This window comes from Phyllobates terribilis, unplaced genomic scaffold (genome assembly GCF_046119375.1).
Source record: "Phyllobates terribilis strain yellow unplaced genomic scaffold, ASM4611937v1 Scaffold_2__4_contigs__length_985480577, whole genome shotgun sequence".
Lineage (NCBI taxonomy): Eukaryota > Metazoa > Chordata > Amphibia > Anura > Dendrobatidae > Phyllobates > Phyllobates terribilis.
In genome coordinates this window covers 495,070,128-495,095,684 of record NW_027362762.1, presented here as the reverse complement: position 1 = coordinate 495,095,684, position 25,557 = coordinate 495,070,128, and the positions used below count along the sequence as shown (strand labels likewise).

The following is a 25,557-nucleotide window of genomic DNA, read 5'->3' as shown; positions in this document are numbered from 1 at the left end:
TCTTGCCAAAATTTTAGAAACTCTTCTTGCATTCAGTGAAATATTGATTAAAATCTTACTTTTCAAAGATGGTGTACTCATTTTTGCTGACCACAATATACAATAAATAACTTCCCCTATGTATATTTTAATTTCTTCCTATTTTCAATATATATATACGTACATTTTATCAGAAGTATATGCACATATAACACTCATGGGGCATTATGTAAAAAAGATACAATTTACCCCCTTTTTTAACATAAGGACAGAGTAAAATATCTTGACAATGGAAATTAAAACATAAATGGGAAGCTTAATATTGATTTGCACCAGTTTACACTGTAAACTCTGCCAGAAATATTGCGCATTTTCCTGAAATTACACACTACATAGTACAAAATGTGGAAAATTGGGAGTGACTATATTTTAGGATATATGTCCTTCATGCCTATGACATATTCATTAAGTTAGAAAACATAAGTGACTCATTTGGTGAAAAATCTAGATTTCATTTGCACCATTTAAATTTAGATAATATTAATCCAAGTAGGTATTATGGCTCATATAAATACATGTATTTTTAAATTTGTCCCAATTAGAGATGAGCAAACCTGAACTGAAAAATGCAGGGTTCATAACGGACAGTTAGTGTCTGGTGCTAAACGCCGAACATGGACTTCTCCTAGAAGTTTTTTGCTGAGTTTGGAGTTCCGAGAGAAGTCCGTTGCAAAGCAAGTGAGAGAGAATTTTCCACCTCGGAATGGGGCTTGCGTTCTGGTTCAAGTTTGGGAAGAGTTCTAGTAAGCAAACCGAACTTTGGAATACGGGTACGTACCAGAACCTGAACTTCCACAGGTCCACTCATCCCAAGCCCCAATGTATACTAAAATGTTGCATAACTTTTTATACATCAATAATATAACCGAGGATGTGTGTCTCTGTCTGAAGCCTTTATTGACTGCGCATGCGTGATGCGCAGTCTGGCTCCAGACAGAAGCAGGCATCTAGCTGTTACAGTTAAGAGGAGTGTATGGCGCCGGAGATCGCAATATGCGTAGACACTGAACACATACCGCGATCTCCGGAGCCATAATTAGATACTTACTTGACTGGGAGGAGCATTGCCGTGGCGCCTCTCTTCGCCTTAGACGGGGGCAGGAGTGAGGCGTCGGATCAGCGCATGCACATAGCGCTATCCAGCACCATTTTACTGAAGACACATTTGCAGTGTGTCTTCAGCAAAATGGCGCCGGACCGCGCGGTGCTCCAGTGCTGCACTCCTTCCCCGGCCTCCGGCAGAACAGGACACAGCAGCACTGTAGCACAGGGAAGAAAGGTGAGTAAGAGTGTTTATTTTTTTGTATGTGTACAGCGTGAAAGGGATGAGGGGGCCACACATACAAGGATTGGGGGGTGAGGGGACCATGCATGCCAGGATTGGGGGGTGAGGGGACCATGCATATCAGGAATGGGGGGGTGAGGGGACCATGCATACCAGGATTGGGGGGTGAGGGGTACCACACATACCAGGATTGGGGGGTGAGGGGACCATGCATACCAGGATTGGGGGGTGAGGGGACCACGCATACCAGGATTGGGGTCTGAAGGGGCCATGCATACCAGGATTGGGGGGTGAGGGGTGCCATACATACCAGAATAGGGATGAGGGGTACCATACATACCAGGATAGGAATGCGGGGCACCATGCATACCAGTATAAGGATGAGGGGTGCCATGCATACCGGAATGGGGGATGAGGGGTGCCATGCATACCGGGATTGGTGGTGAGGGGTGCCATGCATACCGGGATTGGGGATGAGGGGTGCCATGCATACCGGGATTGGGGATGAGGGGTGCCATGCATACCAGGATTGGGAGTGAGGGGTGCCATGCATACCGGGATTGGGGGTGGGGGGTGCCATGCATACCAGGATTGGGGGTGAGTGGTGCCATGCATATCAGAATTGGGGTGAGGAGTACCGCGCATACCAGGATTTGGGATGAGGGGTGCCGCACATACCAGAATTGGGGGTGAGGGGTGCCACGAATACCAGGATTGGGGGTGAGGGTGCCATGCATACCAGGATTGGGGGTAAGGGGTGCTATGCATACCAGGATTGTGGGTGAGGGGTGCCAAACCAGGATAGGATGGTAGAGACAGTATGAGGGCAGCGCAAATACCAGGAAGTGGGCAGCAAATACCAGCATGGGAGACCATGTACCAATAAAAATGCTTGCCACCCGGGGGTGAACGGGTTCAATAGCTAGTGTATATATATATAAATATATATATATATATATATATATATATACAGTACAGACCAAAAGTTTGGACACACCTTCTCATTTAAAGATTTTTCTATATTTTCTTGACTATGAAAATTGTAAATTCACACTGAAGGCATCAAAACTATGAATTAACACATGTGGAATTATATGCTTAACAAACAAGTGTGAAACAACTGAAAATATGTCTTATATTCTAGGTTCTTCAAAGTAGCCACCTTTTGCTTTGATGACTGCTTCGCACACTCTTGGCATTCTCTTGATGAGCTTCAAGAGGTAGTCACCGGAAATGGTTTTCACTTCACAGGTGTTTCCTGTCAGGTTTAATAAGTGGGGTTTCTTGCCTTATAAATGGGGTTGGGACCGGAAATGGTCTTCCAACAATCTTGAAGGAGTTCCGAGAGATGCTTAGCACTTGTTGGCCCTTTTGCCTTCACTCTGTGGTCAGGCTCACCCCAAACCATCTCAATTGGGTTCAGGTCTGGTGACTGTGGAGGCCAGGTCATCTGGCATAGCACCCCATCACTCCCCTACTTGGTCAAATAACCCTTACACAGCCTGGAAGTGTGTCTGGGGTCATTGTCCTGTTGAAAAATAAATCATGGTCCAACTAAGCGCAAACCAGATGGAATAGCATGCCGCTGCAAGATGCTGTGGTAGCCATGCTAGCTTAGTATGCCTTCAATTTTGAATAAATCCCCAACAGTGTCACCAGCAAAGCACCCCCACACCATCACACCTCCTCCTCCATGCTTCACGGTGGGAACCAGGCATGTAGAGTCCATCCGTTCACCTTTTCTGCGTCACACGAAGACACGGTGGTTGGAACCAAAGATCTCAAATTTGAACTCCTCAGACCAAATCACAGATTTCCACTAGTCTAATGTCCATTCCTTGTGTTCTTTAGCCCAAACAAGTCTCTTCTGCTTGTTGCCTGTCCTTAGCAGTGGTTTCCTAGCAGCTATTTTACCTTGAAGACCTGCTGCACAGAGTCTCCTTGTAATGCACATGCCCGGGCTGAGCGGCGTGTGCGTGTGATTGTAGTGATTCCACTGGACCGTGCAGGAGAGTGAATGCCTGGAGGGGCGTAACTAGGTATTCACCCGATCCGACCAGGGTCTCACGACGGCATACGACGCCAGTGCACCAAGGCGGAACCGAGCAGAGGGACCAGGTGCTACTCCAGGACAGACCCCGGACACGGCTGTTGACCCACACAGGGGAATACAGGAACAGACTGGTAGGCTGGCACACAGACTGGTGGGTATAGGCAGGCACGACTGGTATGCAGGCAGGCGGGAAAGGACCCAGTACACACTGGGACTCAGGAACAATACAGGCAGAGGGGTGCAGGCAAGCACAGCTAGAGTGCAGACAGGGAGGCACTAGCAGGTAGGGACACTGGCGGGATAGGACCCAGTACACACTGGGACTCAGGAACAGAACCACAGATGTGGCGGACAAACACAGCAGAGTGAGGCCGCCCAGAGAGGTGAGCGAGAACAGGGCAGGACAAGGCCGCCTGGAGCGGTGAGCAAGAGTAGAGCAGGACAAGGCCGCCAGGAGCGGTGAGCAAAGGGTCAGAGCTGAGCGAGACTGCCGGAGCAGTGAGCAAGAGTAAAGCAGGTCGAGACCGCCTGGAGCGGTGAGCAAGAGTGGAGCAAGACTGCCGGAGCAGTGAGCAAAAGGATAAGAGCGGAGCGAGACTGCCGGAGCAGTGAGCAAAAGGGTCAGAGCGGAGCAAGGCTGCCGGAGCAGCGAGCAAAGGAGTCAGAGCAGGCTAGAACCGCCGGAACGGTAAGCAAAGGAGTCAGAGCAGGCTAGAACCGCCGGAGCGGTGAGCAAAGGAGTCAGAGCAGGCTAGAACCGCCGGAGCGGTGAGCAAAGGAGACAGAGCAGGCAAGGCTGAGCAGGGGCGACAGGGCTCTGTTCACACGGAACAGACAGGAAGGGAAAGGCAGAGCCAGATACCCACAGGGTACTTGCAGTGAAGTAGCGAGTGGACCACAAACTCACAAACAGGAGTACAGAGACAACAAGCAGGAGTTAGGTACGAGTTCAGACTCTGCAGAAAAAGGAAGGGAACGGACATAGAGGCAAAACAGGTAAAGGATAGGAGAGAGTTCAGACTGGAACTGAGTGTACGGAGGAGACCGACACTGCAGCGGAATACAGGAGCGGGTCTGGGAATACGGCCCCCAGAGAGGCAGGATGAACAGGCAAGGAGCGTGTTCAGACAGGACAGACAAGATACAGGAGCGGGTCAAGGTAATCGGCCCCTAGAAGGCGGGAGGAACAGGCTAGGAGCGTGTTCAGACAGGACAGACAAGATACAGGAACAGGTCTAGGTAATCGGCCCCTAGAAGGCGGGAGGAACAGGCTAGGAGCGAGTTCAGACAGGCCTGGAAATACAGCCTCCAGGATAGGCAGACGAGAGAACACAGACAGGACTCAGTTCAGACACGGGAACTGATACCGCAAGGCAGGAGACATAGACAGGACTCAGTTCAGACACGGGAACTGATACCGCAAGGCAGGAGACATAGACAGGACTCAGTTCAGACACGGGAACTGATACCGCAAGGCAGGAGACATAGACAGGACTCAGCTCAGACACGGGAACTGATACCGCAAGGCAGGAGACATAGACAGGACTCAGTTCAGACACGGGAACTGATACCGCAAAGCAGGAGAAATAGACAGGACTCAGTTCAGACACGGGAACTGATACCGCAAAGCAGGAGACAAAGAACGGGACCTGGCACCTTCAGAGTGCAAGCACACACTGAATGAAACACTATGCTCAGGCAGGGATAGATGGGAGCAGCTGAGCTATATACCAGGTGACAGACAGCAATAGGCTGAGGACGCACAAGGGGTGTGACCCACAGCAGGTACAAAAAGCAGGAAGTGATCGGGCGCCGCCCTTAAGCAGCAGAAACAGACACAAACAGACAGTATGGAGGGAAGCCAGAGAGACATTCTGGACTGGAGATCAAGTGCGCGCTCTTGCACAGTGGGAGATGGACCACCATGCAAGGACGCCGCCAGGTATGTTATAGTACCCCCCCTCCTTACGCCCCCTCTTCTTCAGGCCTGCCAGAATCTTCCGCAGGGAATTCGAGGACCAGTCGTTCACTTCAAGGAGATCACTTCCACTGTCCACAGGAAAAACTGATCTCATCTGGTTAGCTAGGATGCTACCTCCTATCCAGCCATCCTCAGCAACAGACGAAACGGGTGGAGTACCAGGAACAGCACACAAGGAAGTCTCTCTCCACATATTTTCAGGTGGCACCCCAGAGGGTACAGGAGACAACTGGAAGTCCTTCACCGAGTTGGAGGGGGACAGAGACTTGGGGGTAATCTCTGCTTCGAGGTACATCTTGTCAAGCTCACAGGAAGAAATAGACGGGTTATCAGGTACATAATGAGGAAAAGTCACTGTCTCTTTGTTATCTGGTGGTACCCCGGAGGATTCCGGAAACAACTGGAGGTCCTCCGCCGGGTCAGAAGAGTTCAGAGGCTCAGAGAAAACATCTGCTTCAGAGTACACTAGGTCGGACTCACTGGACGAAGCAGGCGAGGTATCGGGTACCGAGTATAGGAAAGTCTCTGTCCATTCACCACCAGGTGGCACCCCGAAGGGTTCTGGAGACAACTGGTGGTCCTCCGCCTGGTCAGAGGGGTGTAGAGACTCACGGGTAACCTCTGCTTCAGAGTACACTAGGTCGGACTCACTGGACGAAGCAAGCGAGGTATCAGATCCAGGATATAGGAATGTCTCTGTCCATTCACCACCAGGTGGCACCCAGAAGGGTTCTGGAGACAACTGGAGGTCCTCCGCCTGGTCGGAGGGGTGTAGAGACTCGGGAGTAACCACTGCTTCGGAGTACACTAGGTCGGACTCAGTGGACGAAGCGAGCGAGGTATCAGGTACAGAGTATAGGAGAGTCTCTGTCCTTTCGCTACCAGGTAGCACCCCGAAGGGTTCTGGAGACAACTGGAGGTTCTCTGCCTGGTTGGAGGGGTGTAGAGACTCGGGAGTAACCTCTGCTTCGGAGTACACTAGGTTGGACTCACTGGACGAAGCGAGCGAGGTATCAGGTACAGAGTATAGGAGAGTCTCTGTCCTTTCGCTACCAGGTAGCACCCCGAAGGGTTCAGGAGACAACTGGAGGTCCTCCACCTGGTCGGAGGGGTGTAGAGACTCGGGGGTAACTACCACTTTGGGGTACCCATTGTCAGGCTCACAGGACGAAGCGGACAAAGTATCGAGTACCGGGTGTAGAGAAGTCTCTCTTCATTTGTCATCGAGTGGTATCCCGGAGGATTCAGGAGGCAACAGGGGGTCCTCCACCAGGTAGTAGAGGTGCACAGACTCTGAGGTAACCACAGCTTTGGAGCATCCTTGGACATGCACACCGGTTAAAGTGGGTGAAGCATCTGATGCCGGGTGCAGGAAGTTCTCCTGTGTGGAGTCTGGATGGGCAGAAGTCTCTTCGGGCAGGAGAACTGGTGCACTACCCACGCACATTACCCGTTGGGGCTTCTCCGGGATACAGGGAGATGAAGCTTCAGTAGAACTTCAAGGTTGGGGTCAGGAGGTCTCAGGGATGACAGACCCTGGCGTGACGGCTTGCCTCTACGTCTAGCACGTCTGGACTGCCTCTTGAGGTTGGGAGAAGTATTCCGGAAAGCGTAGTCACCCTGTGAGGATTCTGGGTGGGCAGTAGTCTCATTGGGCTGGAGGACTATTGCGCTACACACACACATTACCCATCGGGGCTCAGCTCAGACATGGGAACTGATACCGCAAGGCAGGAGACATAGACAGGACTCCGTTCAGACACGGGAAATGATACCGCAAAGCAGGAGAAATAGACAGGACTCAGTTCAGACACGGGAACTGATACCGCAAAGCAGGAGACAAAGAACGGGACCTGGCACCTTCAGAGTGCAAGCACACACTGAATGAAACACTATGCTCAGGCAGGGATAGATGGGAGCAGCTGAGCTATATACCAGGTGACAGACAGCAATAGGCTGAGGACGCACAAGGGGTGTGACCCACAGCAGGTACAAAAAGCAGGAAGTGATCGGGCGCCGCCCTTAAGCAGCAGAAACAGACACAAACAGACAGCATGGAGGAAAGCCAGAGAGACATTCTGGACTGGAGATCAAGTGCGCGCTCTTGCACAGTGGGAGATGGACCACCATGCAAGGACGCCGCCAGGTATGTTACACTCCTCTTAACAGTTGTTGAAGAGATGTGTCTGCTACTAGAACTCTGTGTGGCATTGACTTGATCTCTAATCTGAACTGCTGTTAACCTGCGATTTCTGAGGCTGGTGACTAGGATAAACTTATCCTCAGAAGCAGAGGTGACTCTTGGTCTTCCTTTCCTGGGACGGTCCTCATGTGAGCCTCATGGTTTTCACTTCACAGGTGTGCCCTGTCAGGTTTAATAAGTGGGATTTCTTGCCTTATAAATGGGGTTGGGACCATCAGTTGTGTTGTGCAGAAGTCAAGTGGATACACAGCTGATAGTCCTACTGAATAGACTGTTAGAATATGCATTATGGCAAGAAAAAAGCAGCTTCATTACTTTAAGAAATGAAGGTCAGTCAGTCCGAAAATTTGGGAAAACTTTGAAAGTGTCCCCAAGTGCAGTTGCAAAAACCATCAAGCGCTACAAAGAAACTGGCTCACATGAGGACCGCCCCAGGAATGGAAGACCAAGAGTCACCTCTGCTTCAGAGGATAAATTTGATCTTTGGTTCCAACCACCGTGTCTTTGTGTGACGCAGAAAAGGTGAACGGATGGACTCTACATGCCTGGTTCCCACCGTGAAGCATGGAGGAGGAGGTGTGATTGTGTGGGGGTGCTTTGCTGGTGACACTGTTGGGGATTTATTCAAAATTGAAGGCATACTGAACCAGCATGGCTAGCACAGCATCTTGCAGCAGCATGCTATTCCATCTGGTTTGCGCTTAGTTGGACCATCATTTATTTTTCAACAGGACAATGACCCCAAACACACTTCCAGGCTGTGTAAGGGCTATTTGACCAAGAAGGAGAGTGATGGGGTGCTACGCCAGATGACCTGGCCTCCACAGTCTCCAGACCTGAACCCAATCGAGATGGTTTGGGGTGAGCTGGACCGCAGAGTGAAGGCAAAAGGGTCAACAAGTGCTAAGCATCTCTGGGAAATCCTTCAAGATTGTTGGAAGACCATTTCCGGTGACTACCTCTTGAAGCTCATCAAGATAATGCCAAGAGTGTGCAAATCAGTCATCAAAACAAAAAGGTGGCTACTTTGAAGTACCTAGAATATAAGACATATTTTCAGATGTTTCACACTTGTTTGTTAAGTATATAATTCCACATGTGTTAATTCATAGTTTTGATGTCTTCAGTGTGAATGTACAATTTTCAAAGTCATGAAGATACAGAAAAATCTTTAAATGAGAAGGTGTGTCCAAACTTTTGGTCTGTACTGTATATATATATATATATATATATATATATATATATATATATATATATATATATACTGATTGTGTTTTGGGATATAACTGATATACGTCTTCTACTGTGAGACTCAATAATCTAATAACCCATGAGATATGAATATCCTTTATACTATGCCTTTATCCACATTAGAAACTGGAAAAGTTCTGATATATATGAGCATCATATCATGTACATAATCGGACAGAGCTTAAGTTCTTTTCTTGACTTCCATTTCTTAGTGTCAGTAACAATATTTGTCATCTACATGCATGATTCACTGAAAGGTTTGGCAGCGCAATTTTCTTTTTCAAATTAAGGCCATCTCATTTTCTAAATGATCCTCCATGATTAGACTTTTAGTTACGATATTTGATTTGTTCAACTCAAATTGGATATGCAGTTATGCCTTGGAAATACAATTATACATAATAGGAAAGGTTCAGTATTGATTTAGCTACAGCTTGTCACAGCTAATTAGTTTATTGTTCTGCATAACTAAAGGACTTATTCATTTTGAGAGGCCCATGTTTCTGTCTTAATGTAATCATGTTGTGTTGATAGGATTCCAAATTTCACTGTTAGACATGTTTATGAAATGTTTTTCCACGTCCCAGGAATTTCATAGGATATAACTTGATGCTAGTAAACACTCCTGATGCCATTCATGAATGTTTATCTCCTTCATAACTGAGTAATTTTAACTTTTTTGCACTTCTGTTTTTCCTCCCCTGCTTCCAAGAGCCATAACATTTTTATCTTTCCTTCGACACACATATAAGGGCTTGTATTTTATTGAGGCAAGTTGTAGTTTTGAATGAGACCATTAATTTTACCATACAGTCTAATCAAAATTAGGGAAAAAAATACAAATTTGGTGAATTAACAGAAAAAACTTTTTACAGCTCTATGTACAGTGAAGGTGAACTGGCAACATGATTTCCCATGTCAGCACAATTACTGTGATACCACACTTGTATAGTTTTTAATATTTAAGTTATTAAAAAAATAAATTATTTAATCGCAAAATTGTGAAAAATTAAAACTTGGTTTATGTCGCCATTTTCTGAGACTTGTAAATTTTTTTACATTTTTTGCTGATGAATCTTTCTGAGAGCTTTTTCTTTGAGTATTAAGCTGTTATTACTATTTATACCATATTCACGTATATATGAGATTGTATTCACTTTTTATTGCATATTCTTCATATTCTTAAGGTGGTGTAGTGAGCTAAAAAACACAATTCTGGTGTTTTGATTTGTATTCTCTTTACAGTGTATATTGTACAGGTTAATGAATTTTATCTATTTCTTTGGTATAATAGAGCAAAAAGTGGAGTAATTAAAATTTTATATATTTACATTTTTTTAACTTATTTTATTTTTTACTGTATTTTTTATTCCCCTTTGGGGGACTTGAACCTGCAATCAATAGATCGCTTGTTCTATACACTACTGTTTTGCAGAATATAGTCAAAATGACAGTTTAGGCTTCAATGGAGGAGTAGGAAGGCATCTATGGGGGACTTCCTCGTGTTCATGACAGAGGGACCTAATGGGAGTTGGGGAATATGTGTACCAGTATCCACACTAATTAGATGAAGCTCTCAGTGATTGGCAGGGGTATTTAAATGATTAAACAGTACTGATTGGAGCCATCTTTCCCTGGTACATTGCATGCTCAGCTCCTGAGCCTACTACATGCACTGGCTCCAGATTCATGAAGAGACGAGCACCTCTTCTTGAATCAAGAGCATTTGACTCCAGCACACCCTTCATCAAGACCGATGTGAACATTACAGTCTTGATTAATCGGGTCCTCATTTTATAAGACACATTTCTGTACAATGGGGATTGATAGGAGCTCATATGGATCTAACAAGAGATGAATATAATTACTTATATATAGATATATAATAGATAACCTATTGGCAGAAAAGTCTACAGTGATAATGACGCGCCCCTGGGCCTGCTGTGTCGTGCGGCATCGCGCGCACGGGGGCTTACCCGGAGCCGGATCAGATGGGGGTAGTAGTCTCGTGGCGGTGACCCGGTCCGTGCCCAGGGAGTCAAACTGAGCGGCAGTCTTTAGCAGTAGATGTTAGAATGTTCGACTACGCCACCCGTTGAATGCGGCTATGAAGCCGCCGCTGCAGGGCAGACCGCTGAGGCCGGTGGTAAGGTTGTGCAGCGTAGCTGGTAGAACCCCCAACGGGAGGGGTATGACCTCAGGGCAGCAGATGTGGAAGATAGTGGTAGTGATGGTGCAGCAAGGAAGCTCAGAGACGTGTGGTGCAGTTTCAAGGCTTTTACTCACAGGTGTTGCTCCGGTCACTTCGGCCAGCAGTGACCACCCGAGCCGTGCTGCTTCCACCAGGTGCGGGACTCGGCCAACCCCCAGGCAGTTCCAGAGCGTGGTCCCAAGCTCCCCTCTATTCCTTCCTACGGGCCGTCCTCACCAGGGACCCACCTTTGTCCGGCTCCCTCGGGTCTTTTGGTGGCGAAACCTTTCCCGGCTTCCCTGACCCTATGCGTGGTTTGCCTTCCTGGTGGATATGGTGAGGGGTCGCGCCAAAACTTGTCCACGACCTCCGGTTCCTGGCTAAGGATGTTTAGCCTCTACCAGTTTGGGATCCGGTACCCTGTTCTGCCAACCCTTCACCCGTCTTAGTTCACTTGTGGGATCTCAGGGTTCCCTCTAATTGTGTCTCTGGGCCTTTCACTGGGTTTTTCCTCTTCTTCCTCTTTCTCTACGCTTCAGGCCTGGCCCTGGAGCTGGGCCCAGCCGGAGCCACAGCTCCCTGTCAGCCCTCTCTGGCTGAACTCTCCCTCAGCTTCTCCTCAGACTCAACCTCCTGTCTCAAGATGGTGCCCACCTCTTATACTCCCTCTGACACCCGAGCCCAGGTGACTAGCACCCAATGGGCTCCTACCAATGCCCAGAGTCCCTCCCCTGTCTGCTCCTACACTACTGGGATGTTCCTCCCCCCTGCCCACTCCAGCCAGGGACAGACGCTGTCGTACCTGCACATCTACCTAGTGGGAGTACCGTTGTTCTGTCCCCCGGAAATGGGATGAGTGTAGTGCATGCAACTAACTGAGCTCGGTCCCACACTCCGTCCTTACCCGGGAGTGGAATACCACACCTCTGGTTCGAGGTGCAATACCCCTGTAGCAGCCGAGTCCTCGGGGTGCTACAATAAAAAAAGCTTTATAATGTTTTGCTGTTTTGACTTCTTACCAACGGTATGAGAATAAAAAAGTTATCGAACAAAGTTTGACACTTGAGAGTGATTATAACACATATTGGCAGGAATAACTAAAAAATAAATCATATTATACCTTTTCATAGTACTTGATCTCATACTCAGTATTGTTGATGAATGGAAAAGTCGGTTCCTGCCATGATAAGGTGATGCTTTTCTGACCTATTTTGTCGGCTCGAATGTCAGTGATCAGAGACAGTGCTAAAGAGGAAAAAAAGCACAAAATTAACCAGTGATTGCAGGTAAAAAATGAGAGTACTTTTCATATAATCTACCTATCAGTGATTTTGATAGAGCGTCATATGCTCTGTGGTGCACCATTTTAAGCCGTATACGCCTAGTCGGTGTGGTAGCTAGACATAGTCTACTATATCTTGGTGTTCACCTTCAATAGGCGTATACAGCCAAAAATGATGCACAACAGAGCACACGGTAACTTTGTCTGCATCATTATAGTCAATGACACCATCGGCGCATTCGTCCAAATCCCGCATTGCGAGAGATTCGGACATAAGCCCTGATGGGGTCACTGAACATTTGGAAGAACCCAAAAGCAGTATGAAAAGACCCTTTTATATGCAGACTGCAAATCAATTCAATATGCAAGGAAATATTACTTACAGCAAAATAATCTAGTTAAAATAAAAGATTTGAGTTATAGGCAAATGGCATAGGATATAACAAAATGATCTACAGTGCATGTTTGATGCATTATGGCAATGGTTATAGAGTCAAACATCATGTAAAAGTTAAACATTTTCAGTTAAACTGAGTTGAGATTTACATTAATTGGAAATGGAGGACATGTCTGACCTTATCTTGGTTTATATCACAAGATGAGAAGGACAATAAAACAACCAAGAAAATAGCTTGATTTTGCTATAGTTTGTTTGACTTGATAATGCCATTACTATCTGTACATGAACACTCAACAGTTGTGGTATGAATGGTGCTGTTGATGATGCTGGCTCTAGAAAATCATGCTATCACTGCCACAGGGCATGATAGCATGAAAAGAGGGCCCACTAGTCTTGGTGAAACAAATGCCCCATCGACTATTCAAAGCCCTAATTAGCATAGGATAAGTGGAGGTTATAAATACTTTTTGTAAACATGAATGTAAATGATTAACATTATAAAAGGATGGTTAGGCAGGGAAATTAAGGACCCGTCACACTAAGCGACGCTCCAGCGATCTCGACAACGATACGACCTGTCAGGGATCATTGCTGCGTCACTATGTGGTCGCTGGTGAGATGTCAAACAGTCAGATATTCCCAACGACGCAGCAACGATGCGACGACTCGTAACGATCTGTATAACGATGCATGCCTATGTGATTCTGTGTCTGAGTCGTCAACAAGGTCAATGGTAAGGTGTCAAACACACCGATGCATGCTACCCAGCGGGACCTCAATGATCAAAGAAATGTCCAGTCCATTCCGACATGACCAGCGATCTCACAGCAGGGGCCTGGTCGCTGCTAAGTGTCAAACGTAACAAGATCGCTACTGAGGTCGCTGTTGCGTCACAAAACTTGTAACTCAGCAGCGATCTCGCTAGCGATCTCGCTTAGTTTGACGGGGGCTTTAGTGCTACATATGTGAATGCTGCTGGTTTGAAGGCAAGGGGGACCAGAAAGACTTAATTTGATGATTATATTTATATAAATATAAGTTTTATCCAGTTATAGTGGACACACTTTTGCCCTGGTTTTTGGTGTTACATATAATTCTTATAGAATTCCTGAGTAGGGTAAATTTAAAAGACAATTCTAAGAGCCAGTAGCATAATGTTTTAAAAAGATCTGTGTTATGGCCCAGATGTCTAAAATATTTTTGTTTATCTGGATCATAACTGACATTTATTACATTTTCCAATCAGTAAAATACATCTCTTGGCAACTGATGTGTTTAGAAAAGACATGTCTAAAATGACTATGATGCCACAAACATTGGCAAGTATTTCCTGTTAATAAGGGATTCTGTTTGTCAAGTAATAAAGAAGCTCTCCAGACAGTTTGGTCTATTGAATAATTAAATGGTTATCTAATAACTCTATACGTAAATTGCTCTGCTAAATAGGTGCTTGCGAAATGTCATGTAGTAGAATAACAAGGAATAAGCTGTTAGTTTTACAATTTTATTAGAAGCAACACAGACAGAATGGTGTTAAATTGTGTAATTTATCAAGTAAACGTGTCAACACATTAAATATAGCAATCTGATGTATTTTATATCTATATAGCTTTGCAATTATGATACAAAATGTCAAGATTAGTGTGGGGACCGTGTAAAAAAACATCCAAGACCATCTTCACATGCATAAGGTTTCCGCTCGCTGGGGTCCCCGGCTGCTCACACCTTTCCAGAAGCAGGAACGAGTCGAATGCTCTCAGGCTCTATTGACGATGTGCCATGGAAACCAGGAGGACTTTTTCAAAAGACTTATCACTAGTGTTGAGCGATACCTTCCGATATCAGGAAATATCGTATCGGATTGGATCGGGCCGATACCCAAAAAGTATCGGATATCGCCGATTCCGATACCGGAAACCAATGCAAGTCAATGGGACACAAATATCGGAATGAAAATAAACCCTTTCTTTCCTTGTAGGTTAATTCTACATGAAGAAAAACAACTAAGAATAATGTAGAATGACATGAAAAGCCGGCAATTCATCAGCGGCATACACCGGTACCCGACAATTTACAACAGAAAGAATAGAGCTTCACACATAGATTAGATAGATAGAAACATGTCAGTCACATATATATGAAGTACAGTGACAGTGTTGCTTACTGTACCTGTCATTTAGTGTAAAGGATTTATTAAAAAAAATATTAGTGTTTTCGTGCACCGTCTCTTTAAAAAAGCCGGCCGGCAATTCAGCAGCGGTACCCGACAATTTATAACAGACAGAATAGAGAATCACACATAGATTAGATAGATAGAAACATGTCAGTCACATATATATGAAGTACAGTGACAGTGTTGCTTACTGTACTTGTCATTTAGTGTAAAGGATTTATTAAAAAAAATATTAGTGTTTTCGTGCACCGTCTCTTTAAAAAAGCCGGCCGGCAATTCAGCAGCGGTACCCGACAATTTATAACAGAAAGAATAGAGCTTCACACATAGATTAGATAGATAGAAACATGTCAGTCACATATATATGAAGTACAGTGACAGTGTTGCTTACTGTACTTGTCATTTAGTGTAAAGGATTTATTTAAAAAAATAATAGTGTTTTCATGCACCGTCTCTTTAAGAAAGCCGGCCGGCAATTCAGCATCTGTACCCGACAATTTAGAACAGAAAGAATAGAGAATCACACATAGATTAGATAGATAGAAACATGTCAGTCACATATATATGAAGTACAGTGACAGTGTTGATTACTGTACTTGTCATTTAGTGTTAAAATAAAGGATTTATTTAAAAAAAAATTGGCGTGGGGTTCCCCTTAATTTTAGGCTCTAGCGGAGGTTAAGCAGACAGCTGGGGCAAATGTTTGAAGCCTGGGAAGGGGGTAATACCCACGGAGCTTCCCAGGCTACTAATATCAGCCCCCAGCTGAATACCTAGCCTTTACTAGCAATTAAAATGGGGGAAACCCCCCAAAAAAATAACGTGGGGTCCCCCCTAATTTAATAGCTAGCACAGGCTAGGCAGACAGCTGGGGGCTGATATTAATAGCCCAGGAAGGGTGCCATGAATATTGGCCCCCTCCCAGGCTAGAAACACCAGCCGCCAGCCGCCCCATCCATAGGATGCGCCAATTCTGGCACTTAGCCTCGCTCTTCCACGCTGCCCTGGTGCGGTGGCAGGGGGTAATAGGGTTGGGGTTGATGTCAGCTTATAATGCCAGCTGACATCAAGCCCAGGTTAGTAATGGAGAGGCGTCTATAAGACACCCCCATTACTAACCCCATAGTCAAAGTTAAAAGAAAACACAAACACCCAGAGTAAAGTCCTTTAATTGAAATAAAGACACAATTCTTTATTGTTCTAAATTAAACCATACTTACCATCACGCCCATTCCAGCTGAAGCCAACGATCTCCTGCAATAAAAGAAAAATAATAAAGCAACCTCATCCTTACCTTTCGATGGTTCCCAGGACAGCTCCAGCTCTGCTACATCGAGATGACAGGCTGGACCGCAGCAGAAAGCTGCCATCCAGCCTGTCATCCCGCAGACACTGAGAAGCGCAGGCATGCTTGCGCTCCTCAGTGTCTCTCTGTGACGTCATCCATATGAGCCGAGTTCATGTCCAATGAACTCAGCTCACCTCATGCACGTCACTGACAGCGTGGGAAAGTTCTCCTGCACTCAGCGCTTCAGCGTGAGAATTCTCCCACGCTGTCAGTGACATACATGAGGTGAGCTCATGTTCATGGAATAATTAAGAAAAAAAGGGCTTCCCTATATTGTTGTGTCCGGCCAGGTACAAATAGGCAGCTGGTGGTTGGGGGCAGCCCGTTCCTGCCTGCTGTACCTGACTGGACACAAATATAGTGCGAAGCCCCACATAATTTTTTTTTAATTATTTCATGAATTTCCTGAAATAATTAAAAAAAAATTGACGTGGGGCTTCACACTATATTTGTGTCCAGCCAGGTACAGCAGGCAGGAACGGGCTGCCCCCAACCACCAGCTGCCTATTTGTACCTGGCCAGACACAACAATATAGGGAAGCCCTTTTTTTCTTAATTATTCCATGAATTTCATGAAATAATTAAAAAAAAAAAAACGTGGAGCTTCTCCCTATTTTTGTGTCCAGCCAGGTACAACTAGGCAGCTGGGGGATGGAATCTGCAGCGCAGGGAGGCCCAAGCTTTCTGCCCCCCCCCCCCCGCTGAAAATTGCAGTCCGCGGCCGCCCCGGAAAATGGCGCGTTCATAGAAGCTGGATGCTGTACCTGGCTGGCATACAAAAATATGGCGAAGCCCACGTCAAAAGTTTTGGGAAAAATTTATTAAAAAATAAATAATAATTTAGGGACTGCATCTTTATTAAGTCCTCAAATGTCATTTAGTGTTAAAATAAAGGATTTATTTTAAAAAAAAATGGCGTGGGATCCCCCATAATTTTAGTCTCTAGAGGAGGTTAAGCAGACGGCTGGGGCAGATGTTTGAAGCCTGGGAAGGGGGTAAAACCCACGGAGCTTCCCAGGCTACTAATATCAGCCCCCAGCTGAATACCTAGCCTTTACTAGCTATTAAAATGGGGGACCCCCCCAAAAAAAATGACGTGGGGTCCCCCCTATTTTAATAGCTAGCAAAGGCTAGGCAGACAGCTGGGGGCTGATATTAATAGCTCAGGAAGGGTGCCATGAATATTGGCCCCCTCCCAGGCTAGAAACACCAGCCGTCAGCCGTCCCAGAAATGGCGCATCCATAGGATGCGCCAATTCTGGCACTTAGCCTCGCTCTTCCATGCTGCCCTGGTGCCGTGGCAGGGGGTAATAGTGGTGGGGTTCATGTCAGCGCCAGCTGCCATGAAGCCCAGGTTAGTAATGATGGGCGTCTATAAGACACCCCCATTACTAACCTACAAAGTGTTAAAAAGAAAAAACACACTACACCCAGAAAAAAATAATTTATTTGAAATAAAACACCATTTTATTTAATTCTTAGTTTACTAAAAAAAAATAGTTACCTGTCCACGTTCCTGCGCTGATCTCCCATGCACAGCTGTCACATCTGGAGATGGTGACAGCTGTGCATGGCTGCTGTAAGCTCACGCTGCCGGGAACACGTCCGCTCCCGGCAGCGGGAGCCACTGACTGAGGTTACCGGAGTGCATTCAGGCAGCGCAGCTCCGGAGACCTCCTTTACGGCAGTGCTGTACCGTGGGAATTTCTCACGATACAGCAGTGCCGTAAAGGAGCTAACCGGAGCAGCGCTGCCTGAACTCCGGTGAACCCTTACGGCCCCGTCATTCTAGCGGCGGCAGCGGTTCAGAGCGGTCACATTCTATGTGGCTGCTCTGAACTGGAGATCTTCGTGGGACACTCGTGGACTGCTACGGAGGGGTAAGGATAAGGTTGTGGTTTATTATTTTATATTTTATTACAGGAGATCGATGGCTTCGGGGAATTAGGTGTCTAGGTGAGTATAGGTGTAGTTTTTTATTTTTTACTTTATTTTAGGTGGCGATCGGCGGGGACAGGTAATGTATAAACTAATTTCTTTTAGGTAACCACTGGCCACCAATGACATGTATCTAACATTTATTGGGGACACAGTAGGGCAATTTATATAGCAGGATCAGGCTGATGGGAACTACTGCTCCCATCGAGCTGATCCTGCTGGCACGAGTGGACGGGGGACAGACATAGGCCGATGGGAGTAGTAGTGTCACATCGGCCTATGTCTGCCTGCACGCACAGACACCCCGCACACACACACACCCCGCACACACACACACCCCACGCACACACACCCCGCACACACTAATCATGACGGGTCTGGGAGGAGTGGCTGACCTGTGCGGCCGTGGGAAAGTTGATGTGAGTTCATGCAGTCAAGCATGAACTCACATGAACCCTCTGAGGGCACCGCGGCTACTTCAAATGAACAGCTGATCGGCATCACCTGATACCTCAGCTGTTCATTTGAAATAACCGGCGGGAAAGCGCAGCACAGAACGGGAAAGCCGGCGGTGAAGTCTTTTCACTGCCGGCTTCCCCGCCCGGGTCCTTCGCTCCTTGGTGCTGCGCTCCCCGCCCGGTCCTAATTTACGATTGGGATTGGAGGTGGCGAGGGGAGCGGAGGATCGGGGTGGGAGGCTGCGGGGAAGCAGTATGGGGCTGTGTGATTGTTTAAAAGCTGGCGGCTTTTTATCGCCCGCCGGCTTTTAAACAATCAGGAGAATTCTCCCACGCTGGGATGGCATTCTGATGACAAGCTGGATCGCAGCTGAGCACTGCCATCCAGCTTGTCATCCTTCACAGACACTGCAGAGCGCAGGCATTATGGGAACTTCCGATTCCGGTATTCGATATTATAAAAGTATCGGAATTAAGTATCGGAATTCCGATACAGTGAATATCGGCCGATACCCGATATTTCAGTATCGGAATGCTCAACACTACTTATCACACATGATGAAAGGTGGGTCCCTCACTATGATCCTGAGACTAAAGTCTTGTCGATTCAATGGAAGCATCATGACTCACCGCCTCCAAAGAAGGCACGTGCCCAATCCTCGGCAGGAAAGGTCATGCTCACAGTATTTTGGGACCTAAAGGTAGTAGTATTGATGGATTTCCTAGCAAAGGGTACAATGATCACTGGGGCATACTATGCTTCACTGCTTCATAAATTGTGGGAGGCCATCAAAAGCAAGAGATGTGGCATGCTCACCAAAGGTGTCCACCATCTGCAAGACAATGAAACAGTTCACAACTCACATGTTGCCCAAATGGAAGCATGCTCCTCTGGCTTTGAAATTTTACCGCATCCCCCTTATTCACCCAACCTCGCACCATCGGACTTCCACCTCTTTCCAAAAAATGAAGTTATTTTTGAAGGGCAAGCATTTTCCAGATGATGAGACTCTGATTTCTGAAGTCACAACGTGGCTTTTGGAGCAACCTGTCGACTTCTCCCATCTCTTTAAGCAACTGTAAACACTTCGCTTGTAGAAGTGTGTGTCCCTAGGTGGCACCTATGTAGAGAAGGACTAATAACTGTGCCAAGTTTATTTGCTCTCAGTCCACAGCAAATGGGTCAGGGGAAATCTTTAATGAACGACCCTCGTACTTGGCCACTGAATTACCTTCACCTTGTTCTTCTTGAGAAACACAACAGATGTTTGTTTTGTATAATTGTTGCAAAAGTGCATGTCTACCAAGGGTACTGATTAATGACAGCATATTTTCTTTCAATATAGAGCAGTACATCTGAGAATTCATGATTCCATCAAGGAAATGTATAGTGAAATATATTGGTGGCAGTGTTCTTATGTAGAACTGCATGAGTGCTCCTGGTGTTGGGAAATTACTACTCATTGATAGCATAATGAAATCACAGATGTACTGCTCTATATTGAAAGAGAACTTGCTACTATTATTCTGTGCCCTTAGCATATATGCACTTTTCTAACATGAAACACAAAGATCCACAACACACATTTTTTGTATTTCTGAATAAGAACAGGGTGAAAGGGATTCAGTGGCCAAGGATGTCTCCTGATCTGAACCCGACCAAACACCTATTGGGAATTCTGAAGAGACAATTTTAGCATCACTCCCCAAGAATGGAAAAAACAGGTGTTGCAATATGTCAGCAACTTGTTCATTCCATGCCACGAAGACTTGTTGCTGTCCTTAAAGGGGTTGTCCACTATTAGGACAACCCCTTCTCGATCTGAATGTTTGACGCCAATAAAATAGAAAAGCTTATGTTCACGCCCCGTGATTTCGCCGTTCCAGTGGTGTCGGCACTCACATTCCTGGGACTCTGGTGTGGTTGTTACGATACATGAGCCCGGAGCCAAATCAGCGCTTGAGTCACTGTCCCAGCCTTCTGACAAATTGAACATCAAGAGGAAGTGAGAGAGCAATCGCAGTCCTGATTTCTTTTTAATGTTTGATTTGTTCGAAGGCGGGAACAGTGAAGCCGACACTGATTGGGCATCAGGCTCACATATCATAACAACCTCACAAGAACTCCAGGAACATGAATGCTGACAGCGCTGGAATGGCTCCAGGACGATAGGTGAGTATAACATTCTTTATTTTATTGGGGTCACACATGAGTTATGAGAAGGGCTTGTTTAAGTAGTGGACAACTTCATTAACATTCATGAAAGCCACACAAAATACTAAATGTAGTAGTTTTCGATGGGGGGTGTCTTCATTGTTGCAACAACTAATTTGAGTAAAAATCTATAGAGAATAAGTGCAAGACATGATGCAATAAATATAAAGATATATATTTTATTGAATATTGATTAAAAATAGATATAATCAAATGTATGACATAAGATTATTAGGATTGATGAGTAACAACTCAATAAACAAGGTAAACAGCAGCATGACACAAAAAATCCTGAAATATAAACTCTACAGAGCACATGGTCTAAAAATATGTAGTGGTTACACTGGGAACAATATGGCAGCAATAGGCAATAAAAAAAAGCAGTCACCATACTACAGATGGTTACCATTACACTTGTTGCATGATAAATACCATAGATTATAACAATTACAGTATATGAAGATCCTGATCATGGAGCGAATGAGCACCAAGCAGAGGTTGGAGCAAACCCAATCCAATGTGAAGATTTACAAGACATTTCTCTAGGTATTCCTCTAATGGTGATTATAAGAAACAACTTTTATTCAAATTCCGTTAAAACACTTTCCATAGTCCACACAACAGAGCAATTATTAGATATAACACTTACAGCAGACATACACAAGAATAAGGTGGTAATTAGAGATGAGCGGTGTTCGACTCGAACTGTTCGCCAATCTCAAATTCGAGCTGTTTTGAGCGGTGTTCGAGCCGTTTGGCGAACACGAACAATTTGAAAAAAATTCGTCTGTTCGAGGTTATGTTCGATAACTGTTCGTGCACCAAAATCATAAGTGGATTTTTTCTCAGTAATGCTGAAAATTAATCTTAATACGCAGTTTGAGTGTACAGCAGGGCGGGGGGAGGGGCAGGGGATGGATCTCTGCAGAAATAATGAAGATCTTCATTTTTTTTTTCTCTTTCCCGCATTTACAGTGGGGAGGTGCAATCTGTCAGCCTATCAGCAGCGCACACACGGAGCGAACTGCTTTTTTTCACACAAGCAAGGGCATGTGTCATTGGCAGTGTATGTCACAAATCCTGGCCCTATATGACCCAGCCATTTTCCCCATCGCCACCATTTTCTCTCTGCTGCAGCTGCGTGTTAGACGGCACCGCTGTTGCTGTGTGCGCTATACCTTGTTAATTTCAAGCCAATTTTCACACAAATCTACAGATAGCTTGGGAGTAGGGAATAGTTGTGATTGCAGTCCTTTTAAGGACTAGGTTACATCATTTCCTACGACTTTTATCAGGCAGGTTTGTGCTCTTAAATAGATAGGTTGGGAGTAAAGACTAATTGTAATTGCAGTCCTTTTGAGGGCAAGGTTACATCAGTTCCTATCACTTTTTGCCAGGCAGGTCTGTGCCAGTGCTGTGCAAGTTTTTTTCACAGCATTTGGCTAAATCTAGCAAAGCAAATCCTTTTTGTCCTCTTGCAGTGTGTGTTAGTCCGTGGATAAGCCTATCTGTGTTGCAAGCTACACAACCTGTGTATAGAATACAATTTTTTTTACGACACCTAGTGAAGTTAAACCTTTTGGGCATAGCATCATTCTATTAGTCCATCTATACTAACATCCACCAGGTTGCAAATTCAATATAATTTTTTTCTGCATCTAGCTCTGAAAAAATATTTCAGCTTGTAGCAGTGTGTGGGACTTGTTCTATTAGTCCATCTATACTAAACTCCACCAGGTTGCAAATTCAATAAAAAAAATTTCTGCATCTAGCTCTGAAAAAATATTTCGGCTTGTAGCAGTGTGTGGGACTTGTTCTATTAGTCCATCTATAATAACCTCCACCAGGTTGCAAATTCAATATAATTTTTATTTGCATCTAACCCAGGCAATACTTTTGGGCTAATACCACAGTTTGGCCACTCAGCTCTGCTCGGTTCCCATCCATTGTTTTTTGTGCAAACAACTCCAGAGTTGTGAATTAATTAACCACCAAAATGAATGGAAAAAGGCCTGCTGCTGGTGGAAAGGGGAATAGGCGTGTTGGGAAGGGAAAAAAAGGTTGTGTCTGTGGGGTAGGTGTTAAAGCAACAGTAACATCTGCAGAAGAAAGACCATCTTCCAGCCAAGCTAAGATGTCTACTTCTTTTAGCGGACAATGTGATAAGATTCTTTTCTTACGGCCAAGCCAATCGCTACAAATTCCAGATGAGGCACAAAAACAGCAGGTGCTTCAACGGATATCAAGTGCTCCTTTAAGTGGGCTCTCCTCCTCCTCAACTTCAACATCACAAATACTCCAGTCCTCAGAGGTGTCACCCCAATCGCACTTGCTTCCTCACAGCTCCCAAGTCTCCAGCTGCCCATCTGAGTATGGGGTAGAACAGATGGTTGAGTCTGCAGAGCTGTTTACTCATACTATAGCCTGGGAATCAGAGGACGGCTCCAGAGCTTCTGTGTATCCAGACGAGGAAATGATCTGCACTGATGCCCAGAATCTTTATGAGTCGGATCCAGGACCAGACACAGAAGGTTCTGACCATAATGTAGACCCTCGTTCCCAAACTGTAACTCCTGTTGGTGGAGACAATGAGGAAGACGATGATGAGACTCAAATACCTGATTGGAGCGACAACTTTAGTTTATTGTCAGGGCAGGAAGAGGTTGGCTCTGAGGACGACGGGTGTGATAACACACAGGGTGATGATGACGAGGATGGAGATCCCACTTACTGTCAACCCACAGTCAGCCAGTCGATGAGGTCAGCAGAGGAAATGGAGGAGGATGCTAGTGACGACGAGGTCAGGTTGCGCCTTCCTGGACAGAGACGTAGTACTGGAAGCACGTCAACAACTGCATCCTCAAACACAACTCTGCCTCTGACTACAAGTCGTGATGGCTCTTCAGGTCGTATGGGTGCTAAGCCTTGCATAGCCTGTGCATTTTTTCAGATTGATAAAGATGACCCAACTCATGTTATCTGTAACATGTGTCAGCAAAGGCTAAGTAGAGGCCAAAAAATACATAGTTTGAGTACTTCATGCATGATCCGGCACATGGATATGAAGCATAAGTTGCAGTGGGAAGCTCACTGTGCTACAATTGTGTCCTAGCCGGCCGGGCCAACCACCGTCTGCCACATCTTGTGCATCCGCGGCCTCTTCATCCTCTGTGACTGGGGGGACAGCAGTCACACCTGTTTTGAGATGCAGACCTGCCTCCTCTTTACCCGCAACAGCCAGCGTGATTGGCAGGTCATCATTTTCTTTGGAGGTGGAAACACCAGCTGGTGTTCAGCGCTGTCCGACATCGATAGCACCACCTTTCGATCAAGGCAACCTAACATGTCCGCCTGCATCTTCCTCACAGACCGGCAGTTTGCCAGGGACACCCTCCTCAACCACGTCTAAGCACAACAGCCAGCCCTCGGTCCCTCAGATGTGGACAAGTAAAAGACCATTTCCTCCTAGCCATGAGAACGCTAAGAGGTTGAATTTCACCATCTGCAAGCTTTTGGCAACAGAAATGCTGCCTTTCCGCCTGGTGGACACAGAGGATTTTCGAGACCTTATGTCCGTCGCAGTGCCCCAGTACCAGATGCCCAGTCGGCACTACTTCTCAAAGAAAGGTGTGCCTGCGCTCCACCAGCATGTCGCACACAACATCACCGCTTCTTTGAGAAACTCTGTGTGTGACAGGGTGCATTTCACCACAGACACTTGGATGAGTAGGCATGGACAGGGGCGTTACATGTCGCTGACTGGGCACTGGGTAACTATGGTGACAGCAGGACAAGGGGCTGCTGTCCAAGTCTTGCCGTCCCCACCAGTTGTGCGTCAATCCTCTTTATCTCGAAGTTCCTCCACTGCTTCAGCCTCCTCAACCTCCTCTCGGTCCTCCACCTGCACCCAAAGCCTGTTTGGTCATAACACAAGCTTTCTAACTGCGCAGAAGGGATCCTGCACACCTCCTTACTATGCTGGCAGCAGGGCTCAATGTCATCAGGCGGTTTTTACTTTGAAATGTCTGTGAAATGTGAGTCACACAGCTGAGGAGTTGTGGTCAGCTCTGGAGAACCAGTTTCATAAATGGTTGTCTCCACTGGACCTGAAACTAGGGAAGGCCGTGTGCGACAATGCTGCAAACCTCGGTGCGGCCCTTCGCCGGGGCAATGTCACACACGTGCCTTGTATGGCTCACGTGTTGAACCTGGTTGTCCAGCAATTTTTAGCCCACTATCCCGGACTAGATGGCCTTCTGCAGAGGGCACGGTTGCTGTGTGCTCACTTCCGCCGTTCGTGTCCCGCAGCTCAGCTACTTACATCTCTACAGATGTCGTTGGGCCTGCCACTTCACCGGCTAAAATGCGATGTGCCTACCCGGTGGAATTCAACTCTGCACACGTTGCTGCGACTGTGGCAGCACCGACAAGCCCTGGTGCAATACGTTGTGACGTTTAGCCTGGACCAACAAGATCCAGACGTGGGGCAAATCACGCTGGAGGAGTGGTCTCAGATCAGGGACCTATGCACCCTTCTGCACAGTTTTGAAATGGCGACGAAGATGTTTAGTGCTGATGATGCCATTATCAGCATGACTATTCCGGCGATTTCCATGCTAGAGCACATGTTAAACAGAATTCGGTGTCAGGTGGTGGCACAAGAGGAGGTGGAGGAAGTAGAGGAGGAGGAGTTGTATGCGGAAGGGCTTACATCTGCAAGGTCAAGACGGTCGGCAGCAC

General features: G+C 46.2%; 1 protein-coding gene across 1 annotated transcript in view; it reads right to left on the bottom strand.

Moving 5' to 3' along the window:
* EPHA10 (EPH receptor A10) overlaps positions 1-25,557 on the bottom strand; it is a 1,221,975-nt gene that overhangs the window by 355,048 nt on the left and 841,370 nt on the right. Inside the window, exon 6 of the mRNA XM_073665886.1 lies at positions 12,124-12,248. Coding sequence (XP_073521987.1) covers positions 12,124-12,248 — 125 coding nt within the window. The remainder of the gene's footprint in view (positions 1-12,123; positions 12,249-25,557) is intronic.